General features: G+C 33.7%; 2 protein-coding genes across 2 annotated transcripts; both read left to right on the forward strand.

Moving 5' to 3' along the window:
* Window positions 1-229: 229 nt before the first annotated feature.
* LOC124363266 (E3 ubiquitin-protein ligase Siah2-like) lies at window positions 230-15,191 on the forward strand. Its single transcript, XM_046818474.1, has 2 exons — window positions 230-329; window positions 14,066-15,191. Exons 1-2 carry the CDS (start codon window positions 327-329, stop codon window positions 14,510-14,512), a joined length of 450 nt encoding a protein of 149 aa, XP_046674430.1. The 5' UTR covers window positions 230-326; the 3' UTR covers window positions 14,513-15,191.
* A 3,374-nt stretch (window positions 15,192-18,565) lies between these two features.
* On the forward strand, window positions 18,566-23,402 carry LOC124363267 (E3 ubiquitin-protein ligase Siah2-like). The gene is made up of 2 exons (XM_046818475.1): window positions 18,566-18,587; window positions 22,213-23,402. The coding sequence occupies exon 2, from the start codon at window positions 22,231-22,233 to the stop codon at window positions 22,936-22,938; it is 708 nt and encodes a 235-aa protein (XP_046674431.1). The 5' UTR covers window positions 18,566-18,587; window positions 22,213-22,230; the 3' UTR covers window positions 22,939-23,402.
* The last annotated feature ends 880 nt before the right edge of the window (window positions 23,403-24,282 follow it).

The raw sequence follows: 24,282 nt of genomic DNA on the forward strand, positions 1-24,282 counted from the left end.
GACAGTTTTCACATCGCGGCTTAGATACTTGAGTCTGAACAAAATTTAAACAATTTTTTACTGAGGACACATATTGTTTAAAATTACCTTTAAACTTTAACAATGTTCGGTAAAATCTTGAACAATAAATTAGTTAGTTCAGAGGTTAGGGGTACTCGCGTAGTCAAGGTTTACAAGGTCTCGCTCCGTTATCTCGTGGACTAATGCCCAACATATTATCAGGAACTTAAATCAGCATCAAAATGGCGGACGGTGATTACTGATCAGTTGGATACTCGAGATTGTGGCAAGTTGCGAGTTGCTTAGTGCAGTGCAGCCTTTGTACAATGGTAAGTCAACTCACTGTATTATCTATTATTTGGTATTTATTCATAATTACGGTAATTATTTAATTGCGATCAATGGCGCAGTGTATCGGGTGCAACGGTTATCGCAAGATAACCGGATCAAGTAACGTCGAACGTGGCTGCTGCTTCGATGGGTGACCGCTGAGCGATCCTGTCCTTGCAAACAGCCCACCTGCCCGGGCATTGGTGGTGGTTCGGAAGTCACCTTTATGGCGTTGGTCCCCAGGTTAAGTGTCAGAGAGGACTTCTTAGCCCTAACTTCGCTTGGTAAAATAAGAAACCTTTACTTTACTTTTTACTTTTTATTTTCTTCAGCCACGTCACACAAAAATTCCGACTGAAAATAAACGCATAGGTACTATATGTATATGTATATGTACTAGTACGATATAAAAGGGTGAAACCCCTAAATAATGAAAGCAATCACAATAGAAACACTCCAGGCTATCTATAATATGTTTAAAATGTTAGGTTAGAAATTTTAGGTTACATCTCGAATAGTCCAACAATCTTGAGGATGGGGAGAAATCGTGGTTTCAGGGTTTGGGGGGGGGTGGAGGGTTTGGGAGGGGGGTATAACTAGGTACATTCCAGCTCAGATCACGTAAGAAAGATTAAACCGAAATGCCCCTGGCAAAGGCGCCACCGAAGCTCGCACTGCTAGGAAAAAAGAAAAAATTATGGTTGCCTGTAAAGTCGGTTTTACGGGCGAAGATTTTACGTGACAACGTCTTTTCTCGGTAGAATATTTATTGATATGAATATTATTAAATTGCACAATAGGAACAAGGAATTGAATGAAAGTAAGAATTGCACAAATTTTAACTATAGAAATATATTTTGTTTACTAAAACATTGTACATAATTTGAAATTAATTAAAATTTTTTATTGTAAATGGTAAAGTTGAATAAAACATTTACTAAAATTGGAATTTGAAATTCTTGCTAAACACAGTTAAATTCTAACTCCGCGCGTGGTGATTGGTCGGTTTAGTTCGTTTGTTTGGTCGTACTGTTATGACAGGTTAGAGGTTATAATTTGTTATTTTAAATGTTTGACTAGCAATACGCGCTGTTTCTTCTCAATCGACTGAATTACGATTGATTGCAGAGTGATTTAAACAAATAATTTACTTAACACTATCAACATTTGTCAATAGTATGACATAACCTATAAACTCAGTTTCTCAACTTTTGTGTCAATCTAACAATTAATCAATCAATCATAGTTTACGATAATGAAATATCAGTGTACAATTATTTACCTTTATTGTTGTAGTTGTTGTAAATGACGAATCTAAGCACTCCACATTTTCACGAATAAACATAGTTATCTGCTTTATCCCGTGCGGCGGACCCACAGTTATCTGCTTTATCCCGTGCGGATCCCGTGCGGCGGACCCACTGGACGGGCATCGTAACGTTACCGGGCGTTACACTTTTTCATGAGTGACTCCGAGCCGCAACCTAATTTAAGACGTTGTCACGTCAAAAATATCCTACGGTAACTACTGTACAACATAATCATATGTTTAATTAATTTTAGTACCATTTGAAAAATATTGCTATTTATAGTCTTGGAGGCATAGAGTAAGCATAAAAGTAACATAAACACCAACATAATATATATCTAAGATAAGCTTAATTCCATTCCTAAATTGCACAGAATGCCGTATATCATTATGCACTATATCAACATTACTATGCATTACTCGTATATCATTAATTACTATTGTCTTCGTTTTAAGGATTCCTCCACACTGGTCTAAAATACTTCAATTGTTACTTAAATCGTCAGAGCAATTTAATAGTAATAGTAATTAAGAAACATTTTATTTTTGATTATGATTAGTATGTTCTACAAGCACAGAAATATAACGTTGACGGTATACATATTAAACTATGTTTGCATCGACATAACACAGATAATTTTCCGACTTTGACTGATCAATAGCTTTCAAATATTTGTTATTTGCTTTAATATATTGTCTAATACATTCAGACACTTCTCCATGAATACCTTTTCAATCATAAAAATACGTATAGTATTCGTGTATCAATTGTAAGTCAATTTTATTTAATTTTAACATTCCGTCCCACGATAAACCTGGAGCTATTAGAAAAAATACTGGATCTAATTTACAAGAATTTAACCAAATTGATCAATTATTGTATGTTATACAGATCTGAGTAATTCCCTAAAATCTTCTCTATTAACTTATCCCGACCGCTCAAATAATGCTGATAATATTTCAGCATTGAATTTTGATAGCTGAGAAGAACTAGTTTATTTTAGTCAGTTAGAAAAATAATAAGATTTAATTTTCTTTTTGCTTAACATACAATAAATCAATATTTAACTCTACTTCATAAATGTCTGATATCTGCATAGGATTGATAGCCAATTTATTTTTTATCACAACTATATATATATATTTTATAAACATTTTCGGACATCTGCAGTAATAATCACAGTTTCTTTTTTCAAATGCTTTTACATCTTTTAGTGATGATAGACACTCAATATCTCATCTTTTAAGTAGATTTGATACTGCTTTGTTATTTCTGGATGACCGTTTGGTCTCTCTACGGCACAACAATTATGTAAATAACAAAGAATGTATCATTCCCATTTTTTTAAGTTTACGCATGCTTTACTATGTTGTATTTCTCGTGGTAATTAATAATAATAAATCATTTATTTACCCAAAATAACAAACTGGATATTAGAAACAGATATTATTGCCAGTGCTCAGTAATAAATAATACTATGGCATAACGTATTTACAATAGCAGCAAATAACAAATACAAGAAAAATATTTTTACTTATTTTATTTCCAATTTATGTACCGTACTTAGAGTACTAAAATATAAAAAGCAGGTTACACCCTTTTAGGTTTTTCTTCCTTTTTTTAAACTAATAATTAGGCCAATAAATTTACACAATAAGGGAAATTTAAGTACCCCATGAGGCTGTGCCTGTGTTGGGGATACTATATACAAAAAGAGTAAAAAATAAAAATAGCGGAAACGAGCAAGAATGAAATTATATAAATGAGTTATTGTAGCTTATGTAGTAAATAATGTACTATCATTTCAATTAATAATTAATCAGCCTATATTGTATGTTTAGTTCAATATTATTTTATTAATATCAATTTTTATTTTGTTAATCAATAGTACTTATTCTAATGAAATAGTCTAAATATTCCGTTTTTATAAACACGTACTTCATAAAATCGTATAACAAATTGTTATTTGTATTATTCTATACAATTTTACAGTAAAATAATATTTTTTTGCAATAGATTTCCACTATTTACTATTTTCTGTTTTACTAGAATAATAAAATATTGTACTTATATAATACATTTATTTCATAAATATGACTTTTATTTCGGTACACAATGTTATTCTTTAAAACATTCAGAACTTTACTTTTTTTTACAAAACAATTTGAAAATTTTGAACGGCCGCCATTTTGAAATGCAATGAGATATTTGTTTTATTTTTTTTTCACTGAAAAGGACCAACACTAGGTTAACATAACTGTTAAGTTTGAATTCTGTATCTTAAGTGGTTTTTGAGTAGTAATTGTTTTCCCAAAAAACACAAACAGACAGACATGCAGTAAACGGTACGTTTCCAGACCCATGTGCAATGGAGGTTTTCCCTTGTTTTGATGACCTGTATCAAGTCCTGAAATTTTGGACACCTTTTATGAATCACCCTGTATAGCCTAGCCCTTTTTTCGAATAATGTTAGTTTTAAGTTTTGTACATTAAAACTACACGGTGAAGTTGGATATGTGTGTGTGTGTTGCATGAAAGGGTTGCCTGCAGTGACGCAGCCACGGTCTGTCGGTGCCCCGAGCCAGCGCGTGCTTCCGTCAGCCCTCCCAGATCTTCTCTGCCAATCTCTTACTCCTTTCTCAAACTTCTTAAAGGCAGCTCATGTCAATGCACAATCTCTTTATGGCCACATTGATGAATTTCATTCCATTTTTCAACCATCTCCTGATGACATTATTCTAATTTCAGAAACCTGGCTGAAACCTCACTTAAGTGACAGAAGTGTCGAGCTTCCAGGTTTTAACCTGTACAGAAATGATCGCCTGCACAAAGGTGGTGGCGGGGTAGCTGTGTACGTCAGGTCACACTTCCTTGTCTCTGTCCTCCTATCATCCGATGCATCCAGAGATGGACGGCCAGAATACATGTTTCTGGACGTCTGTGTTAATGGAGCACACATTTTAATTGCTGTTTGTTACAGAGCTCCTCACCTGGGCTACATGGCTGAGTTCGAACACGATCTTCTGGGTTTTTGGCTCACTACAGTCATGTTATTGTGATGGGAGATTTTAATACTTTTAATACTTGGACCAATTACTTATGACCAAACTTTTTTAACTATGTAATATGTTTTACTCGTGTAACATGACCATACTTCCTCTACTAGCCACTCACCACACTGAGACTGCCGACACCTGGCTTGTGACATTGTCTGTGACCAAACCCTGGTTGCGCACCACGGACAACTTCCTGCTCCTGGCCTTTCCAAACATGACCTTATATTTCTTGCTTATAAACTAAGAACTCCCAAGATCGAACCAAAAGTTATGTTTTGCAGAAACTACAAAAATATCAATCTTTATTCCCTGCTTATCGATGCTTCTATAACTCCATGGCATGAGGTCACATCGGCTGATAATGTGGACACTATGGTATCAAAATTTAATTCATTAATGAATGGTCTTCTTGATAAACACGCTCCATTTGTTTCAAAAAGAGTAACCAAACAGCCTGCTCCATGGATCTCAGAATTTATTCGACACCTCCAGAAGCAAAGAGAGCTTTCCTTAAGGCTAAGCGATCCAAGTTACGTGATGACTGGGATGCATATAAAAAATTAAGGAACAATATGCAACAACAAACTAGAAATGCCAAGATCAGGTTTTACTACTCTTCCCTGTATAAAAAACAATCTAGCAAAATTTTATGGTCAAAACTAAAAGATATTGGAGTCGCAAGCCTAAAACTTACTCCCCGGTTTCCCTTAATCTCGATGATATCAACAACTTCTTTGTTGAGATTCCTGTTGATCAGTCTGGGACTCAGGAGTATGTCTCCGAGCTCGAAGATGCTACTTTTGATAAACCTGAGTTTCAGTTCTCTTTCACTCCGTTAATAGAGACAGATGTGTTAAAGGCTATTATAAGGATGTCCAGTAACGCAGTCGGGGCCGATGGCATTCGTATAAGGTTAATAAAAGATACTCTTCCAGTCACTCTTCCAACTATCACTGCTATTTTCAATAAATCTCTGGCTACTTCAATGTTCCCACTGACATGGAAGTCTGCTTTAGTTCGCCCACATCAGAAATGTTCCTCTCCACAAAATCCTTCACAATTCAGGCCAATAAGTATACTCCCTGCTTTATCAAAGTGTTTGGAGCGGATCGTTCATCAGCAATTTTCAATATATCTTGAAAGTAATAACATTTTATCAAATTTTCAATCTGGTTTTCGCTCCAACCACAGCACTACTACTGCACTTCTAAAAATAGTTGATGATATAGGCCTTGGAATTGATAAGAGTCAGGTAACCATTTTAACTCTTTTCGACTTTTCAAAGGCTTTTGACTGTGTTTATTATTTCCTTCTCCTCATCAAACTTAGGAAGGATGGTTTCTCTGATGGTAGTGTCAAGTGGGTTGAGTCTTATCTTTCGGGACGACGCCAGTATGTCAGGTCGGGTGAGAAGCAGTCGAGATGGAGACCAGTCACTCGTGGAGTTCCACAGGGTTCAGTCCTGGGGCCACTTTTATTTTCACTGTACATCGATGACATTACTACTCAAATTACTCATTCCAATTTCCACTTATATGCAGATGACTTACAAACATACACTTTTCCTTAACAGAAATGCAAACTTGTATGACTCTCATGAATTCCGATATTGACGCTGTTACTCACTGGACTTGGAAACATAGACTAAAATTAAACGTAGACATAACTCAGTGTATTATGATAGGTCATTCAAAGCTTGTTTGTAAAATTGACTTTAGTACAGGTCCCAAATTAAAACTAAATGACCAAGGGCTAGAATAATCTGAGAAAGTAAAACATCTAGGACTTATTATTGACAAACACTTAAGATGGACTGAACAGACTTCTTTGATATGTAATAGGGTCTTTGCCGGTGTTCACAGCCTCAAGCGGGTCTTTGCCGGTGTTCACAGCCTCAAGCGGCTGGCTTCATATCTACCACACCAAGTTAAAATAATGCTGATAAAGACTCTTGTACTGCCTCACTTCAACTACTGTGACAGTCATTAATGACATGACTGTGGAGCTTTCAAATAGACACCAGCGTGCTCAGAACTTTTGCATTAGGTTCATTTTCAATCTCAGACGTTATGACCACGTAACGCCCTTCTTCAAACAATTATCTATCTTAAAATTACAAGATCTTCGTGACTATCACTCACTAATTCTGTTGCACGCTCTTTTAAATACAAGTTGCCCCAGTTATCTTTCAGACAACTTTCAATTTATGTCTGAAATAAGTGAACGAAGTACAAAGATGGGTACATCCTTATTATCTATCCCAGTTCATCGAACCAACTACCTTTAGTAAGTCGTTTACAGTTTCTGCCTGTCGATTGTGGAATGCATTACCTATAAACATCAGACCCATTGATAAGCGCGCTCGGTTTGGGGCGGAGGTCAGGGCCTTGATGCTGGGGGCTCGGGGATATAGCGGTTGGCGGCTTTGGAATGTGGTACTTAGGGCAACTGAATGCAAGTTGAATGAATGCGCGTATGTCTTATTATAGTATTGTAAATATTTATAAAGTTACATTATTTATAGATTTTTTAAATTTTAAAGCTAAGATTCTTGTAACGTATAAGGTTAATTAATAGATTTATGTTTAGTTGTACATGTATATGTATGTTAGTTTAATTTTTAACGAGGTTAAGTGGTAGAGAGGACTTTATAGTCCTAACTTCGCCACCAATAAAGACATTTTTCATTTCATTTTATTATGTTTCAAAGTTTAAATTTAGTATAACTATTGTGCTGTATTAAATAAAAAAGATTTATGCATGACTTATAATTAAAATGTTAGGCTTTACACATGTAACATTAAGTATTATATTATAAATAATTATTTTATAATGCTCTACCGTGTCTATTTAAATATTATTATAACTTAGCAGACAAGACTAACCATACATTCATTTATTATCTTAAACATATACTCAATATCATTTTGACCGATCAACCGTACTCTAATTTTTTTAGAAAATATATTTATGTTCTTACTATTTTTGACTAATTCTGGCAATAAATTATATGTCCTCGGAGCTATAAAAGAAAAAACTGTTGTAAAATGTGTTTTTTGAGGCTTTGGTACACACAAATTAATTGAATTTCTTAATCTCATTTCTGCTTTATTTAAATTTTTCAGAGCATTACCACTTCTCATATAAAACAAGGTTAATACTTTGTAAATGTACATATAACGAAGGGGTAATATGTTCATGCTTACAAATAAGGGATAAGAATGTTCCCTAAAATTAGCTTTGGTCATTAGTCTTATAAAAATCTATTGTATTGTTATTAATGTTCCTACATTTGTGATATAAGTTTCGCCCCAGCAAGAAAGAGCGTAATCAAGCCTACTGTGAATTAAAGTAAACCGTGCGAAGTACGTCTGATGGGCATAATTGTCTAAGAAAATTATAAATACGAAGTTGATTCATCAATTTTCCCTTCAAAATTGCTATATGTGGTTTCCAATTTAGTTCCCTATCTAATACGATTCCCAGATACTTAATAGTATCCACCCCCCTAATTTTGAAACAAAAATCATCACAAAACGTTGGAACCTCTAGGCAGTTTAAACATCTGTACACTAAAGGATTATGAGTTGTTTTTTCTCCCCTTAGGCTAAAATGTATAGACTATAATTTGTTTTCTCTGGACTGAGCACCATCTTATTACCTTGGAACCACCACCTCAACAATATCAGATCGAAATTGATATGCTGCTCTACATCAACACGACTATTTTCAATATAACACAAGGCAGTGTCGTCAGCAAATGATGTAACATATCCTTTGAACTTAGCATTGCAAAGCTCATTTATGTAAATAAAAAACAAAATCGGGCCCAAAACCGATCCCTGTGAGACTCCGTGCTCAATTTCCCCCAAATCACTCAAAAGTCCATTTATTCTAACCCTCTGTTTTCTCGATTTTAAATAGCTGCAAAACCAGTCATACACGACACCTCTAATTCCACAATTATACATTTTATTTAATAATATTTCATGATTTACCGTATCGAATACTTTCTTTTTATCCAAAAATATCCCACTTAATTTTATATTGTCATTCATCCCATGCTCTACCTTGCTCATAAAATGTAACTAACAAAGCAGATTCCGTACTACATCTATTTCTGAACCCAAATTGATTTTTACTTAAAAACTCAGTTTTTGAAAGATATTTAACCAGTCTCTGTTTAACTACCTTTTGAAATATTTTGGAGAAGGTCGAGAGAAGGGACACAGGCCTATGGTTGCTGCACTTGGTACTAGGGCCTTTTTTATGTAAAGGCACCACAACTGCTTCCTTCAATTGATTTGGAAAAATGCCACTTGTTAAACTGAAATTTATTAAAAATAAAAGAACGTTTGAAATTTTTGAAAATACGTGTTTAATTAGGTTAATACTTAAACCATCAATTACAGGAGATTTATTATTTTTCAATGAATTTACAATCTCTTCCAGCTCATACATTGAAACAGATTCAAAGAACTCTATTTTTTCGATATTTTGAGGAAAGGTATCAATATAGTTTTCATCTAAAGAAATCAAATCTCTAACAACCCCCAAAAATATGAATTAAAATCATTGGCTATAACGAAAGGATCTCGTTCAATAACATTATTTATTTCCAGCGCATATGTTTCTCCCCCTTTAGCCTCTTGCCCGGTAACTTCATTTACAGCTTTCCACGTCGCTTTACTGTCACCTTTGCAATTTTGGAACAATTCTCTGTAATAACTTTGTTTTGTTTGATTTATATCAAACTGCAGAATATTTCTGTACCGTGTGGAAATTTTTCTTAATTTTTCATTGCTTGGATTCCGTTTAGCTATTTTAAATAAATATTTTTTAAGTTTGATCCTTTTAATTAGTTTGTCTGTCACCCACGGTTTAATCTTTTTAATTCCCTTATTAATTTATGTTCGTTGTTTTAATATAACATTGGTCGACATACATTTTAAAAACGTTTACAAATGTGTCATAAACAAGAGACTCATCAATGCAGTTGTAAACAGCTGTCCAATCCGCATTTTCAAGCCGGCCTTGCAACAGCTTGAAAATGCGACGGGCCACGGCCGTGGCCGCTTCGATGGCAGTGGACGCGGTCTCGACAAGTCCGGCCTGCCACTGCACGCGCACCACACACAGGCTGTGGTCGATTATACCCGCTTCCACCATGCTCCCCAAGACACACAATCTGCTCTTATCCAATATTCGTGTATAGACGTGATCTAAGCATGTGCTTGAAACGACGTGCAAGTCATCCGCACTACGGACTGTTCTTGTGGGTTCATTTATAACAGATTCAAACCCATAACTTGACAATAAAATTTTATAATCAATTATCTGTATTCAAATCATCCATTAAAATATTATCCTATTAATGTCTCCAATTATAAAAAATCTGAATTTATTCTTTTATTACAATAACGGTCAAGGTATTGTTAAAATTAATTGAGAAAATTTACTACACTCGATTCATGTAATCTATAAACTGCCAATACAGAAAAATGTTGTTTATAAGCCAAAAAAGGATGACTTTAGAATGTCCGCAGACAATATTTTTTCCGAAGAAACACTTACACCTTCAATAGTTTCAACTCTAATATAAATCATTACTCCACCAGCCCTGTAATGTTCGTTATAATTGCCAATCATAGTAAAATTAGGTAAACTGTATAAATATTTTTCATGTTCATAAATCCAAATTTCAGATAAAATAAAGTTAATTTGTCTGGTAAAGTTTTGCATGAAAATATTTCTAATATGAATAAGTCGAAAGTTTTCCAAATGCTTCTTATATTCTGATGGACAATTATTAGATTGTTACCTTTTTCATTTCAAACGTTGTTTGGTGCGGTGTTTTTCAATTATAATATCAGTAATATAAACGTAACATAAAAATGCAAGAATTAAACATATTCATATACATAAAATTGTTTAGAAAATTATTTTGACTTATAATACGTTACTGCTGTTCCTAATAGCCTAACAGTAAAATACCAAATCGTAAAATTAAAACTTAATATTAACAGAATAACATAATTAATTCACCAGAGTATAAATCTAATAAAATTAATTCTCCTTTCTCAATAAACAGATGAAACACACACACAAAAAAGAAATCAAAACAGAAAAGGGCGCTGTTGTACTCACTGAAGTTTGTCAAGATCCGCTTGGCAGGTGATTGCGATGGCGTCGTCCTCCTCACACTAACGCAAGAAAATGTTTCCTCCATGCTGCCACAAAAACTTGAATCCTTTGTTCTTCTTAAGTTCTCTTGCCTTGGCAAAAAGGATTCTTCTGGTGCGGGTCAGGGATTCATTTATGAAGACCGGCCTGTCCATCGCCATCCTCATATGAAGCGTGGTTTTTCACGCTTCTTCTGCATCAAGGCTTCTTCGTCTATACGAACTACAAACCTCACCACAATGCCAGCTGGTTTAGTGGAATCGGTTTTATATTTAAGTCTGTGACAGGCATCGATCATAGAACTATCGATTGCGTAGCCAAGTCCTGCTCCAACCTTTCTAATTAGCTCGATTGTATGCTCTTGTGTTTCTCGCCTCAATTCCTCAGGGACGCCTTGAATTTCAATACTGTTTCTTCAGGAGTACTGTTCCGCCTCTTCGAGCCTCACTTCGAGTGCAGAAACCTTCTTTTTAAGCATTCTGTTTTCAGTTGCTAGTTATTCGTATTTCTTCAGTACTTCCTCCATTCTCAAGTTTTGTGCATTCACGGCGGCGATTTATTAAAATCAGCTACGATCTTGGCTTGTTCTTCTCTCATCTCACGCAGAACCTTTATTACATCGTCGATGTTTAGCTCACCCGCGGCCGCTTGTGACTCCAGTCTCATACTCTTCCGTCTTGTTGACTGACACGGCTCACACCTCCACGTAACGTTCTCAGATAATAAAGTGTCTATGTCCACTTTACTCATCTTTACACACTGGCCGTGAAAGACACGTGAGCAGTCTTCACATTTAATTTTTATTTGATTGGCACCAAGTATCTTCGAGCACACACCGCACGACGACATTTTATATAAATAAAAAACTATTGACAACAATCGGCTAAATCCACAATTCCTTACTAGGCAAAAACCAAAATAACGCTCCACAGAAAAACACTTATGACAGCAAACAGCACAATTCACGCTAAAGTAAAGCTCTACAGCTACGTCCAGATAAGATAACGCGCTCTCCGATGCGTACTGCTCGGCCGCTAACTCATCACAACAATAAATATATCATCATTGAATAAATTGTGTTTATTCAATATTGAACTAGTTTGATTAAACACCCAGTCCACCCAGATCCTGCATTAGATTGATTACTTTCCTCGCGAAGAATTATGTTATAAAAATAACTCGAAATAAAATCATTCAAATTAAAAATATTTTTAGATTTTATTCACCATTTAATAATACTCTCTAATATTCACATTTTAAACATATTTGTCCCTATTTTATATATATATATATATATATATATATATATATATATATATATACTAGCAGTTGCCCGCGGCTTCGCACGCAATTTCCTGTTGACAACAGTACACTATATTCACTTATTCTTTTTCTATCACATTCTAAACATTGCTGAGATAATTGATAGTCGTTCCATCGTGAGCCTCTTGGGCGCATTATGAAGGTATGTACCATATTCCTGCCTCTATCTTTCGTGGTTTTTGCTAGGTGTTGATAAGTTGTTCAGAACAATTAATTTATATGGATGAATCTCGGTAAACTAATTAGGTTATAAAGAATCAAATTCGGTCTGTTAAAATTAATTTTCTGTCTAAGATATTTCCAGTATTATTTAGGAGTGTGCCTTCAAGAAAATGTATCAAAGAAACCCAATTTCGATCATAAAGTGTCTTCTTTCGGCTCTTTTCATTTACCTCCCATGTAACCAAATTCGATTACCTTATGTGCAAACATTCACGGATTTTTACAATGAAGTTGTTTTCATAATAGCGTTTAATAGTATTTTCATTGCATTAGATAGTTTATTGATCATTGGTGCAATCTGAATTTAAAATTAGGCAATGACGTCTTCTATGCAACCTGCATTACACTACTGATCAAGCACTTTACAATAAAAATTTTCTCAATATTAAATGTAAACAAATGTTTCTGCCTCTTTGATGAACTTCAGCTGAAAGTATTAACAGCTGTTAAGTATCAGTTCGCTTTGTATTATGTGTCGTAGCGCAGTCTGTCGGATCCAATATAAAACACTCTAACATCAACAACGATTTCTAATTAAAAATTAATTAAATAAACTATTTAAACAGCCACCTCTCTAAAAGTATGACTATGTTACTTCCAGGAACGTGTAGAATCACTGTACAAAATTTCACGATGTTTCGTGCATTGGTTCCAGAGTTATAACGGAACATACAAACAAACATTCGCATTTATATATATATATATATATTTTACCTTGATGTCACGATCAAGAAAATATGTCAAAAATGTATTGTACATGCATAATGCATTTTATTACAAAGTGGTCTACCACTCAACCTTTAAGTTCAACCAAAAATTTAGTTTAGACAATTATACATCATAACTTAGCGCCTTCAAATAGTGTTTCACTGTTTAATATACGTATCTATCTCGTAATTGCAGGTTATAATGTGCAGGCGCTTTGAAAACTTTTCTTCATTTTATTCGTTTATATTCACGACATAAGCGAATAATTCAGATAATAACTATCCTATCTACTAAGTTAGACTAAATTACGGATATATGTGAAATTTGATTGAAATTGGTTCAGTCGTTTTGGAGTTTATTGGCAACATACATCGTGACTCAAGATTTTTATATATATAAGATATGTATGTATGTTCATCTGAATTTGAGTGAATACATTCTTTAAAATATCTTTTAAGGCGCGTCTTCCACTCAAAATCAATAATATTTTCTTTTGAATCTGGAAAGTGTTTTAGAAACCCAGAGTGACTGTACAAATCATCAATCAATTGTTTTTTAATAAAAGATTTAGCTACTGAGAATGGTTTTGTGATTGCTGAAAATCTCAATAAAAATTGATTGGTCAATATATTTATCGAGCACTTCTCTAGACGATCTGGACGTTTTTGAACCTTTTTAAATACATATTACCAAACTTTCTAGTGATAATTCATAAAACTTTCAGTTTCAGTTCCTAACATGGAAATGTTTCATATCGATCTATCAAATTTGAACATAATAAAGTGGTACTTAAAGTTGATATTTCAAGTATCGCTCTAACATCTGCTGAATATTGCATTCCAGTCTGGGAAAAAAACGAGGCAACAAAGATGATACATTTACTCAATAAATATCTTGCCTTGTCTTGTAATCAAAAATAAATTATTGTTGCAGGACAACGTGCCACACGATATGGTGAACAGAAGTTTCCAGAAAATCCTGGACATCGCCCGTTGCGCCGTCTGTCTGGAAACCGCGAGGCCGAAGATAGTACAGTGTGAAGGGGAGCATATCTTGTGTGGAGTTTGTTCCAAGCATCTCAAGGAATGTCCCACTTGTAAGCGGCCTTTCTCCCGTGCCAAACTTGCCCGAATCATGAGTCAGGTTTTGGATGCACTTCCAAAACTCTGTAAACATACCAACTGCGGTGTGTACGTATCAGGCGACGACGAGCACGAGAAATGGTGTGGCTTTCAATCGACCAAATGTCGTATCTGTGCCTGGACAGGTCCAAGCCGAGACATTCTGTCACACGTACAACAAGACCACCCTTCAGTGACAGTTTTTAGTGAACGCAAATCAGTTGTGACAATAAAAGGTCAATCACTTGTGTTCCTATAACAGCTTTTGGTCAGTTCTTTTGGGCACGGTTCAATGTGATTGACGAGAATAAAATTTCGTCGACGGTCCGTTTAAGGCTCATTTTGGTACCTAATGGCAAACCCTCTGAGGAGTATTTTTTTGAAGTATCGCACTACTACGAAAAGCAATTTTTTAAATCCAAATTCAAATGTGATTTTGAAGAAGGCCCTTCTTTTCAAAAATCATTTGGACCTCTTTTTAAGGACACAAAAAATGAGTATGTATTCGAGATGACAATCTCAAAAGAATAAAGTAAAGGTTAAAATGTAATTTAACGTTTGTTAAGTCGGTGTAGGGACTAGAATAATGTTACAATGCTGCAATAGATAATCTCTGTCTTGTTTAACATGAGCAATTTTCATGTACTTTCAGTGCTGTGTTGGTTAGTAAATATTTGTTGATAGCTGTTTCTGATGTACAGTTCTTGTTTATGACCTAGCGAATTAAAATAATCTACTGACATAATCATTATGTAGAAATTATTTCAAATATTGATTCGCTGTAAACATACACGGTGCAAATATTTTCGCTCGTAGTCCAACTTTTTATATTTATTACAGTGTTTTTATGCGAATTATACTTCTATCTTCTGTATCAATAATCATTATTGTATAATCAGAAACATAATTTTAAACCATTATACTTTTTATGGATTTCATGTATGTAACTATCATATTTAAATTAAATCGTCTTTTGGAAAAATATACAGTAATATTATTTCCCCTATACAACGATTATAGCAAGGTAACCAGATTGCTGCTGCTGCTTGGATGACTATACTAAGCGATCCTGTCCTTGCAAGCGGCCATTGTTGGTGGTTCGGTGGTTCGGAAGGTACCTTTAAGCCGTTGGTCCCCAGGTAAAGTGTTAGAGAGAATTTCTTAGCCCGAACTTAAAAGTCTTTACTATACTGACAAACCTAATATTAAAACCGAGATTACTAGTAAATTAGGGATTAAACAATAACTCGCCTCCACCTGGACCAGTCACCTGCCATTCTGTAGTTGAGCCATATACTCTTAAGTTTTTATTGCCACTAAGAGGCAGTCTTATGCGAAACAGACTACCTGGGCCACCGACTCCTTCAGTATAACAAGTAAAAATAGAACCAACGTTTCAACTGAACTCCCCTTTTTTGTGGCAAAAGTATTTGATAGATTATTTTGAACCTCCTAAAAATAAAAAATGGGTATTTTTGGGAAATTATTAAATGTAAAGACAGAGCGTGTGGTACCTCATTTGAAAGGTCTCTTGACACTGACAAGTAAAAAAATATTTCAATGTATCATGCTGTAAATGCACAGGTGTTAAAAAATCTATAAAAAAGTTCTAAAATTGTTTTATTCCTACCTTAATGAAAAACTTATGAAAATCTGGAATGTGTTATTTTTGCCTAAACAAACGAAACCGGTTAAGATAAATCCAAAGAGAGAATAAAATGTTTTTAAATTACATGGTTGAATTGAACAAATTTAGTTATAAACATTTTTAATGTTCATAATCTATAAGTTTTAAATGTTAAAAGTTTTAGGAACTGAACTATCTTAGTTATATTTTTGAAGCACACGTTCTAAACTATTTTGGATAACGTTTTGTAAGTTGTTCAAGAAAGTAACAAATGTAAGTAAAAACCCTTTTAAAGCCTTTTTTTAAAGATTTTTACAGCCTGTGCATTTATTTACAAGTAGATACATTCCAATTTTTTAAGGGATCTGTGTCAAGAGACCTTTTAAATCCTTTTAAATGAGAGGTGTCTCACGCCCTACCTTTACATTAAAAAAATTTCCCCAACAGAAAATACGGAGCGAAATTATTGAATTCTATGGCCACAAAACAGGGGGTGAGGATTCAGGTTAGACGGGGATTCTATCTTCACGTTATCCCGCAACAATCAATTACCTGGTGGGTTGGTTCATCCTGTATGCATACAATACGTAAGATGGAACATTGCTGTAAATGACCAGATAATTCTACAACACCTTCTTCTTTTGCTCTATGATGTATGATGAGTGATCTACTCCTTCTCTTATAAAGCTCGTAACGGTCGCTATTTCCAAACATTAAGAAATATCGAGAAAGTGGAAGAATAAAGTTGTTTATAATTACGAAGAATTTTTTAATGTTTCGTTCTGGTTCTATATTGGTAATTTGTAAAGTTATTTTTTGCACAAATGCGATTTTATGGGTTAAGTGTATTTAACTAACTCATCCAAACTACAACGTTGAGTTACTGTGTCTGTGCAGCGGTTCAGTGTAAGCTCACGTGCTCAACTTACAAAAGATTGTAATTAGTTACACTTAGATTATAATATAATCTAGCAGTACTATACTTATGTCTTCCTCTCAGTCCGGTTATGTGGTTTAGTATTTAGCTCACGTTCTCATCTTACAAAACATTGTAATTAGTTACACTTAGATTAATATATAAATACTATACTTATGTCTTCCTCTCAGTCCAGTTATGCGGTTTAGTATTTAGCTCACGTTCTCATCTTACAAAACATTGTAATTAGTTACACTTAGATTAATATATAAGTACTATACTTATGTCTTCCTCTCAGTCCGGTTATGCGGTTTAGTATTTAGCTCACGTTCTCATCTTACAAAACATTGTAATTAGTTACACTTAGATTAATATATAAGTACTATACTTATGTCTTCCTCTCAGTCCTCTCAGAATTTGTAATGTACGTTTTTTAATTTATCGTCTATTATTGTCTTTTTAAAATTATATATTTAATTATTGAATCTATTCTTGATGAAGCATTGCACTGTGCCGATGTTTTGTGATTGACGTATGAATATGAAATGAAAAGTATGAAAAAGTAGAAAATATTGCCAATAATATAAATAATTAATGTAGCCTATGTGATATTAATGTAGTATGCATTTCTGTTAATTTTTAATGCAGATACATTATTTATAGTCTACAGAACTTTGTGGGACACGAGCGGTTATTTTCTATGGTCATTATCATTAAAATAATTATTTTTTAATTGCAATACAAATAATATTATATGTTGCAGACACATTAAGGTAAGAGGTGTAAACGGATAGAGACATCCTTTGTTACATGGTGCTCAACTTTTTACGTGGCTTTAAAATTGTATGTTTTGTAATTTCTTTGTCCCGGTTTGATTTTTATTCATGTATTAAATTATTATGTGTACTTTTGTTTAGCATATATTCTATTTCGTTTTTTATGATTGATTTACAAATATCTTATAACGTAGAAAAATATTCTCATTAATATAAGATTTTGTTTATGAAATGTATGTCGTTTATATATATAAGGTATAAATGGTGTTTTAAGCTGCACAACATGCAGGTGTTATACAGATAGATATAAGTAATTATAGTAAAATATAAAGGTACAAAGTAGAAATTATTTTTATATTCAACCACCACTTCAAATGTTTAATTAGAAACGTGTTTTCAAGCTGGGCTTAGTTAATTTAATTTATTAATCCTTTAAAACAATTTGTAAGTTGTTTTGGACAGTTTTCACATCGCAGCGTAGGTACTTGAGTCGGAACAAAATTTAAACAATTTTTTACTGAGGACACATATTGTTTAAAATTACCTTTAAACTTTAATAGTGTTCGGTAAAATCTTGAACAATAAATTAGTTAGTTCAGAGGTTAGGAGTACTCGCGTAGTCAAGGTTTACAAGGTCTCGCTCCGTTATCTCGTGGACTATTGCCTAACATATTATAAAGAACTTGAATCAGCATCAAAATGGCGGACGGTGATTACTAATCAGTTGGATACTCGAGATTGTGGCAAGCTGCGAGTTGCTTAGTGCAGTGCAGCCTTTGTACAATGGTAAGTCAACTCTCACTGTATTATCTGTTATTTGGTATTTATTCATAATTAGGGTAATTATTCAATTGCGATCAATGGCGCAGTGTATCGGGTACAACGGTTATCGCAAGATAACCGGATCAAGTAACGTCGAACGTGGCTGTTACTTGGATGGGTGACCGCTGAGCGATCCTGTCCTTGCAAACAGCCCGCCTGCCCAGCCATTGGTGGTGGTTCGGAAGGTCCCCAGGTTAAGTGTCAGAGAGGTCTCCTTAGCCCTAACTTCGCTTGGTAAAATAAGAAACCTTTATTTTACTTTTTACTTTTTATTTTCTTCAGCCATGTCACACAAAAATTCCGACTGAAAATAAACGCATAGGTACTATATGTATATGTATACGTACTAGTACAATAGATATAAAAGGGTGAAACCCCTAAATAATGAAAATAATCACAATAGAAATGCCCCTGGCTATCTATAATAATATGTTTAAAATGTTAGGTTAGAAATTTTAGGTTACATCTCGAAAAGTCCAACAATTGAGGACGGGGAGAAATCGTGGTTTCAGGGTTTGGGGGGGGGGGTTGTGAAGGGTTTGGGGGGGGGTATAACTAGGTACATTCGAGCTCAGATCACGTAAGAAAGATTAAACCGAAATGCCTATGGCAAAGGCGCCACCGAAGCTCGCACTGCTAGGAAAAAAGAAAAAAATTATGGTTGCCTGTAAAGTCGGTTTTACGGGCGAAGATTTTACGTGACAACGTCTTTTCTCGGTAGAATATTTATTGATATGAATATTATTAAATTGCACAATAGGAACAAGGAATTGAATGAAAATAAGAATTGCACAAATTTTTAACTATAGAAATATATTTTGTTTACTAAAACATTGTACATAATTTGAAATTAATTAAAATTTTTTATTGTAAATGGTAAAGTTGAATAAAACATTTACTAAAATTGGAATTTGAAATTCTTGCTAAACACAGTTAAATTCTAACTCCGCGCGTGGTGATTGGTCGGTTTAGTTCGTTTGTTTGGTCGTACTGTTATGACAGGTTAGAGGTTATAATTTGTTATTTTAAATGTTTGACTAGCAATACGCGCTGTTTCTTCTCAATCGACTGAATTACGATTGATTGCAGAGTGATTTAAACTAATAATTTACTTAACACTATCAACATTTGTCAATAGTATGACATAACCTATAAACTCAGTTTCTCAACTTTTGTGTCAATCTAACAATTAATCAATCAATCATAGTTTACGATAATGAAATATCAGTGTACAATTATTTACCTTTATTGTTGTAGTTGTTGTAAATGACGAATCTAAGCACTCCACATTTTCACGAATAAACATAGTTATCTGCTTTATCCCGTGCGGCGGACCCACAGTTATCTGCTTTATCCCGTGCGGATCCCGTGCGGCGGACCCACTGGACGGGCATCGTAACGTTACCGGGCGTTACACTTTTTCATGAGTGACTCCGAGCCGCAACCTAATTTAAGACGTTGTCACGTCAAAAATATCCTACGGTAACTACTGTACAACATAATCATATGTTTAATTAATTTTAGTACCATTTGAAAAATATTGCTATTTATAGTCTTGGAGGCATAGAGTAAGCATAAGAGTAACATAAACACCAACATAATATATATCTAAGAGAAGCTTAATTTCATTCCTAAACTGCACAGAATGCCGTATATCATTATGCACTATATCAACATTACTATTCATTACTCGTATATCATTAATTACTATTGTCTTCATTTTAAGGATTCCTCCACACTGGCGTAAAATACTTCAATTGTTACTTAAATCGTCAGAGCAATTTAATAGTAATAGTAAGTAAGAAACATTTTATTTTTGATTATGATTAATATGTTCTACAAACACAGAAATATAACGTTGACGGTATACATATTAAACTATGTTTGCATCGACACAACGCAGATAATTTTCCGACTTTGACTGATCAATAGCTTTCAAATATTTGTTATTTGCTTTAATATATTGTCTAATACATTTAGAAACTTCTCCATGAATACCTTTTCAATCATAAAAATACGTATAGTATTCGCGTATCAATTGTAAGTCAATTTTATTTTACTTTAACATTCCATCCCACGATAAACCTGGAGCTATTAGAAAAAATACTGCATCTAATTTATAAAAATGTTACCAAATTGATCAATTAAGACAACATATTGTATGTTAAACAGATCTGAGTAATTCCCTAAAATCTATTATGATTAATATGTTCTACAAACACAGAAATATAACGTTGACGGTATACATATTAAACTATGTTTGCATCGACATGACGCAGATAATTTTCCGACTTTGATTTATCAATATCTTTCAAATATTTGTTATTTGCTTTAATATATTGTCTAATACATTTAGAAACTCCTCCATGAATACCTTTTCAATCATAAAAAATACGTATAGTATTCGTGTATCAATTGTAAGTCAATTTTATTTAATTTTAACATTCCGTTCCACGATAAAACTGGAGCTATTAGAAAAAATACTGGTTCTAATTTATAACAACTTAAACAAATTGATCAATTAAGACAACATATTGTATGTTAAACAGATCTGAGTAATTCCCTAAAATCTTCTCTATTAACTTATCCCGACCGCTCAAATAATGCGGATAATATTTCAGCATTGAATTTTGATAGCTGAGAAGAACTAGTTTATTTTAGTCAGTTAGAAAAATAATAAGATTTAATTTTCTTTTTGCTTAACATACAATAAATCAATATTTAACTCTACTTCATAAATGTCTGATATCTGCTTAGGATTGATAGCCAATTAATTTTTTATCACAACTATATATATATATTTATAAACATTTTCGGACATCTGCAGTAATAATCATAGTTTCTTTTTTCAAATGCTTTTACAATCTTTTAGTGATGATAGACACTCAATATCTCATCTCTTAAATAGATTTGATACTGCTTTGTTATTTCTGGATGACCGTTTGGTCTCTCTACGGCACAACAATTATGTAAATAACAAAGAATGTATCATTCCCATTTTTTTAAGTTTACGCATGCTTTCCTTTGTTGTTTTTCTCGTGGTAATTCAATATATCATCATTGAATAAATTGTGTTTATTCAATATTGAACTAGTATGATTAAACATCTTTAAAGTCCACCCAGATCCTGCATTAGGTTGATTACTTTGTTTGCGAAGAATTATTTTGTCAAAATAACTCGAAATAAAAATCATTCAAATTAAGAATATTTTTAGATTTTATTCACCATTTGATAATAGTCTCTAATATTCACATTCTAAACATATTTGTCCCTATTTTAAATCAATTAAAAAAAATTAAATTAAAAAAAAAAAAAAATAAATTCTTTAAAATATTTTTTAAGGCGCGTCTTCCTCTCAAAATTAATAATATTTTCTTTTGAATCTGGAAAGTGTTTTAGAAACCCAGAGTGACTGTACAAATCATCAATCAATTGTTTGTTTAATAAAAGATTTAGCTACTGAGAATGGTTTTGTGATTGCTGAAAATCTCAATAAAAATTGATTGGTCAATATATTTATCGAGCACTTCTCTAGACGATCTGGACGTTTTTGAACCTTTTTAAATACATATTACCAAACTTTCTAGTGATAATTCATAACACTTTCAGTTTCAGTTCCTAACATGGAAATGTCTTATATCGATCTATCAAATTTGAACGTAATAAAGTGGTACTTAAAGTTGATATTTCAAGTATCGCTCTAACATCTGCTGAATATTGCATTCCAGTCTGGGAAAAAACGAGGCAACAAAGATGATACATTTACTCAATACAAATCTTTCCTTGTCTTGTAATCATAAATAAATTATTGTTGCAGGACAACGTGCCACAGGATATGGTGAACAGAAGTTTCCAGAAAATCCTGGACATCGCCCGTTGCGCCGTCTGTCTGGAGACCGCGAGGCCGGAGATAGTACAGTGTGAAGGGGAGCATATCTTGTGTGGAGATTGTTCCAAGCATCTCAACGAATGTCCCACTTGTAAGCGGCCTTTCTCCCTTGCCAAACCTGCCCGATTCATGAGCCAGGTTTTGGATGCACTTCCAAAACTCTGTAAACATACCAACTGTGGTGTGTACGTATCAGACGACGATGAACACGAGAAATGGTGTGGCTTTCAATCGACCAAGTGTATTGTCCGTACCTGTCCCTGGACTGGTCCAAACCGAGACATTCTCTCACACGTACAAGACCACCCTTCAGTGACAGTTCATAGTGAACACAAATCAGTTGTGAAAATAAAAGGTCAATCAGTTGATATATTTCCTATATCAGCTTTTGGTCAGTTCTTTTGGGCACGGTTCAATGTGATTGACGAGAATAAAATTTCGTCGACGGTCCGTTTAAGGCTCATTTTGGTACCTAATGGCAAACCCTCTGAGGAGTATTTTTTTGAAGTATCGCACTACTACGAAAAGCAATTTTTTAAATCCAAATTCAAATGTGATTTTGAAGAAGGCCCTTCTTTTAAAAAAAAATTTGGACCTCTTTTTAAGGACACAAAAAATGAGTATGTATTCGAGATGACAATCTCAAAAGAATAAAGTAAAGGTTAAAATGTAATTTAACGTTTGTTAAGTCGGTGTAGGGACTAGAATAATGTTACAATGCTGCAATAGATAATCTCTGTCTTGTTTAACATGAGCAATTTTCATGTACTTTCAGTGCTGTGTTGGTTAGTAAATATTTGTTGATAGCTGTTTCTGATGTAAAGTGCTTGTTTATGACCTAGCGAAATAAAATAATCTACTGACAGAATTATTATGTAGAAATTATTTCAAATATTGTTCTGCTATTTTTGGTATGTAAACATACACGGTGCAAATATTTTCGCTCGTAGTCCAACTTTTTATATTTATTACAGTGTTTTTATGCGAATTATACTTCTATCTTCTGTATCAATAATCATTATTGTATAATCAGAAACATAATTTTAAACCATTATACTTTTTATGGATTTCATGTATGTAACTATCATATTTAAATTAAATCGTCTTTAGGAAAAATATACAGTAATATTATTTCCCCTATACAACGATTATAGCAAGGTAACCAGATTGCGTGCTGCTGCTTGGATGACTATACTAAGCGATCCTGTCCTTGCAACCGGCCATTGTTGGTGGTTCGGTGGTTCGGAAGGTACCTTTAAGCCGTTGGTCCCCAGGTAAAGTGTTAGAGAGAATTACTTAGCCCGAACTTAAAAGTCTTTACCTAATATTAAAACCGAGATTACTAGTAAATTAGGGATTAAACAAAAACTCGCCTCCACCTGGACCAGTCACCTGCCATTCTGTAGTTGAGCCCATACTCATAAGTTTTTATTGCCACTAAGAGGCAGTCTTATGAGAAACAGACTACCTGGGCCACCGACTCCTTCAGTATAACAAGTAAAAATAGAACCAACGTTTCAAATGAACTCCCCTTTTTTGTGGCAAAAGTATTTGATAGATTATTTTGAACCTCCTAAAAATAAAAAATTGGTATTTTTGGGAAATTATTAAATGTAAAGGCAGAGCGTGTGGTACCTCATTTGAAAGGTCTCTTGACACTGACAAGTAAAAAAATATTTCAATGTATCATGCTGTAAATGCACAGATGTTAAAAAATCTATAAAAAAGTTCTAAAATTTTTTATTCCTACCTTAATGAAAAACTTATGAAAATCTGGAATGTGTTTTTTTTGCCTAAACAAACGAAACCGGTTAAGATAAATCCAAAGAGAGAATAAAATGTTTTTAAATTACATGGTTGAATTGAACAAATTTAGTTATAAACATTTTTAATGTTCATAATCTATAAGTTTTAAATGTTAAAAGTTTTAGGAACTGAACTATCTTAGTTATATTTTTGAAGCACACGTTCTCAACTATTTTGGATAACGTTTTGTAA

Source organism: Homalodisca vitripennis, chromosome 5, assembly GCF_021130785.1.
Source record: "Homalodisca vitripennis isolate AUS2020 chromosome 5, UT_GWSS_2.1, whole genome shotgun sequence".
In the NCBI taxonomy this organism is placed as follows: domain Eukaryota; kingdom Metazoa; phylum Arthropoda; class Insecta; order Hemiptera; family Cicadellidae; genus Homalodisca; species Homalodisca vitripennis.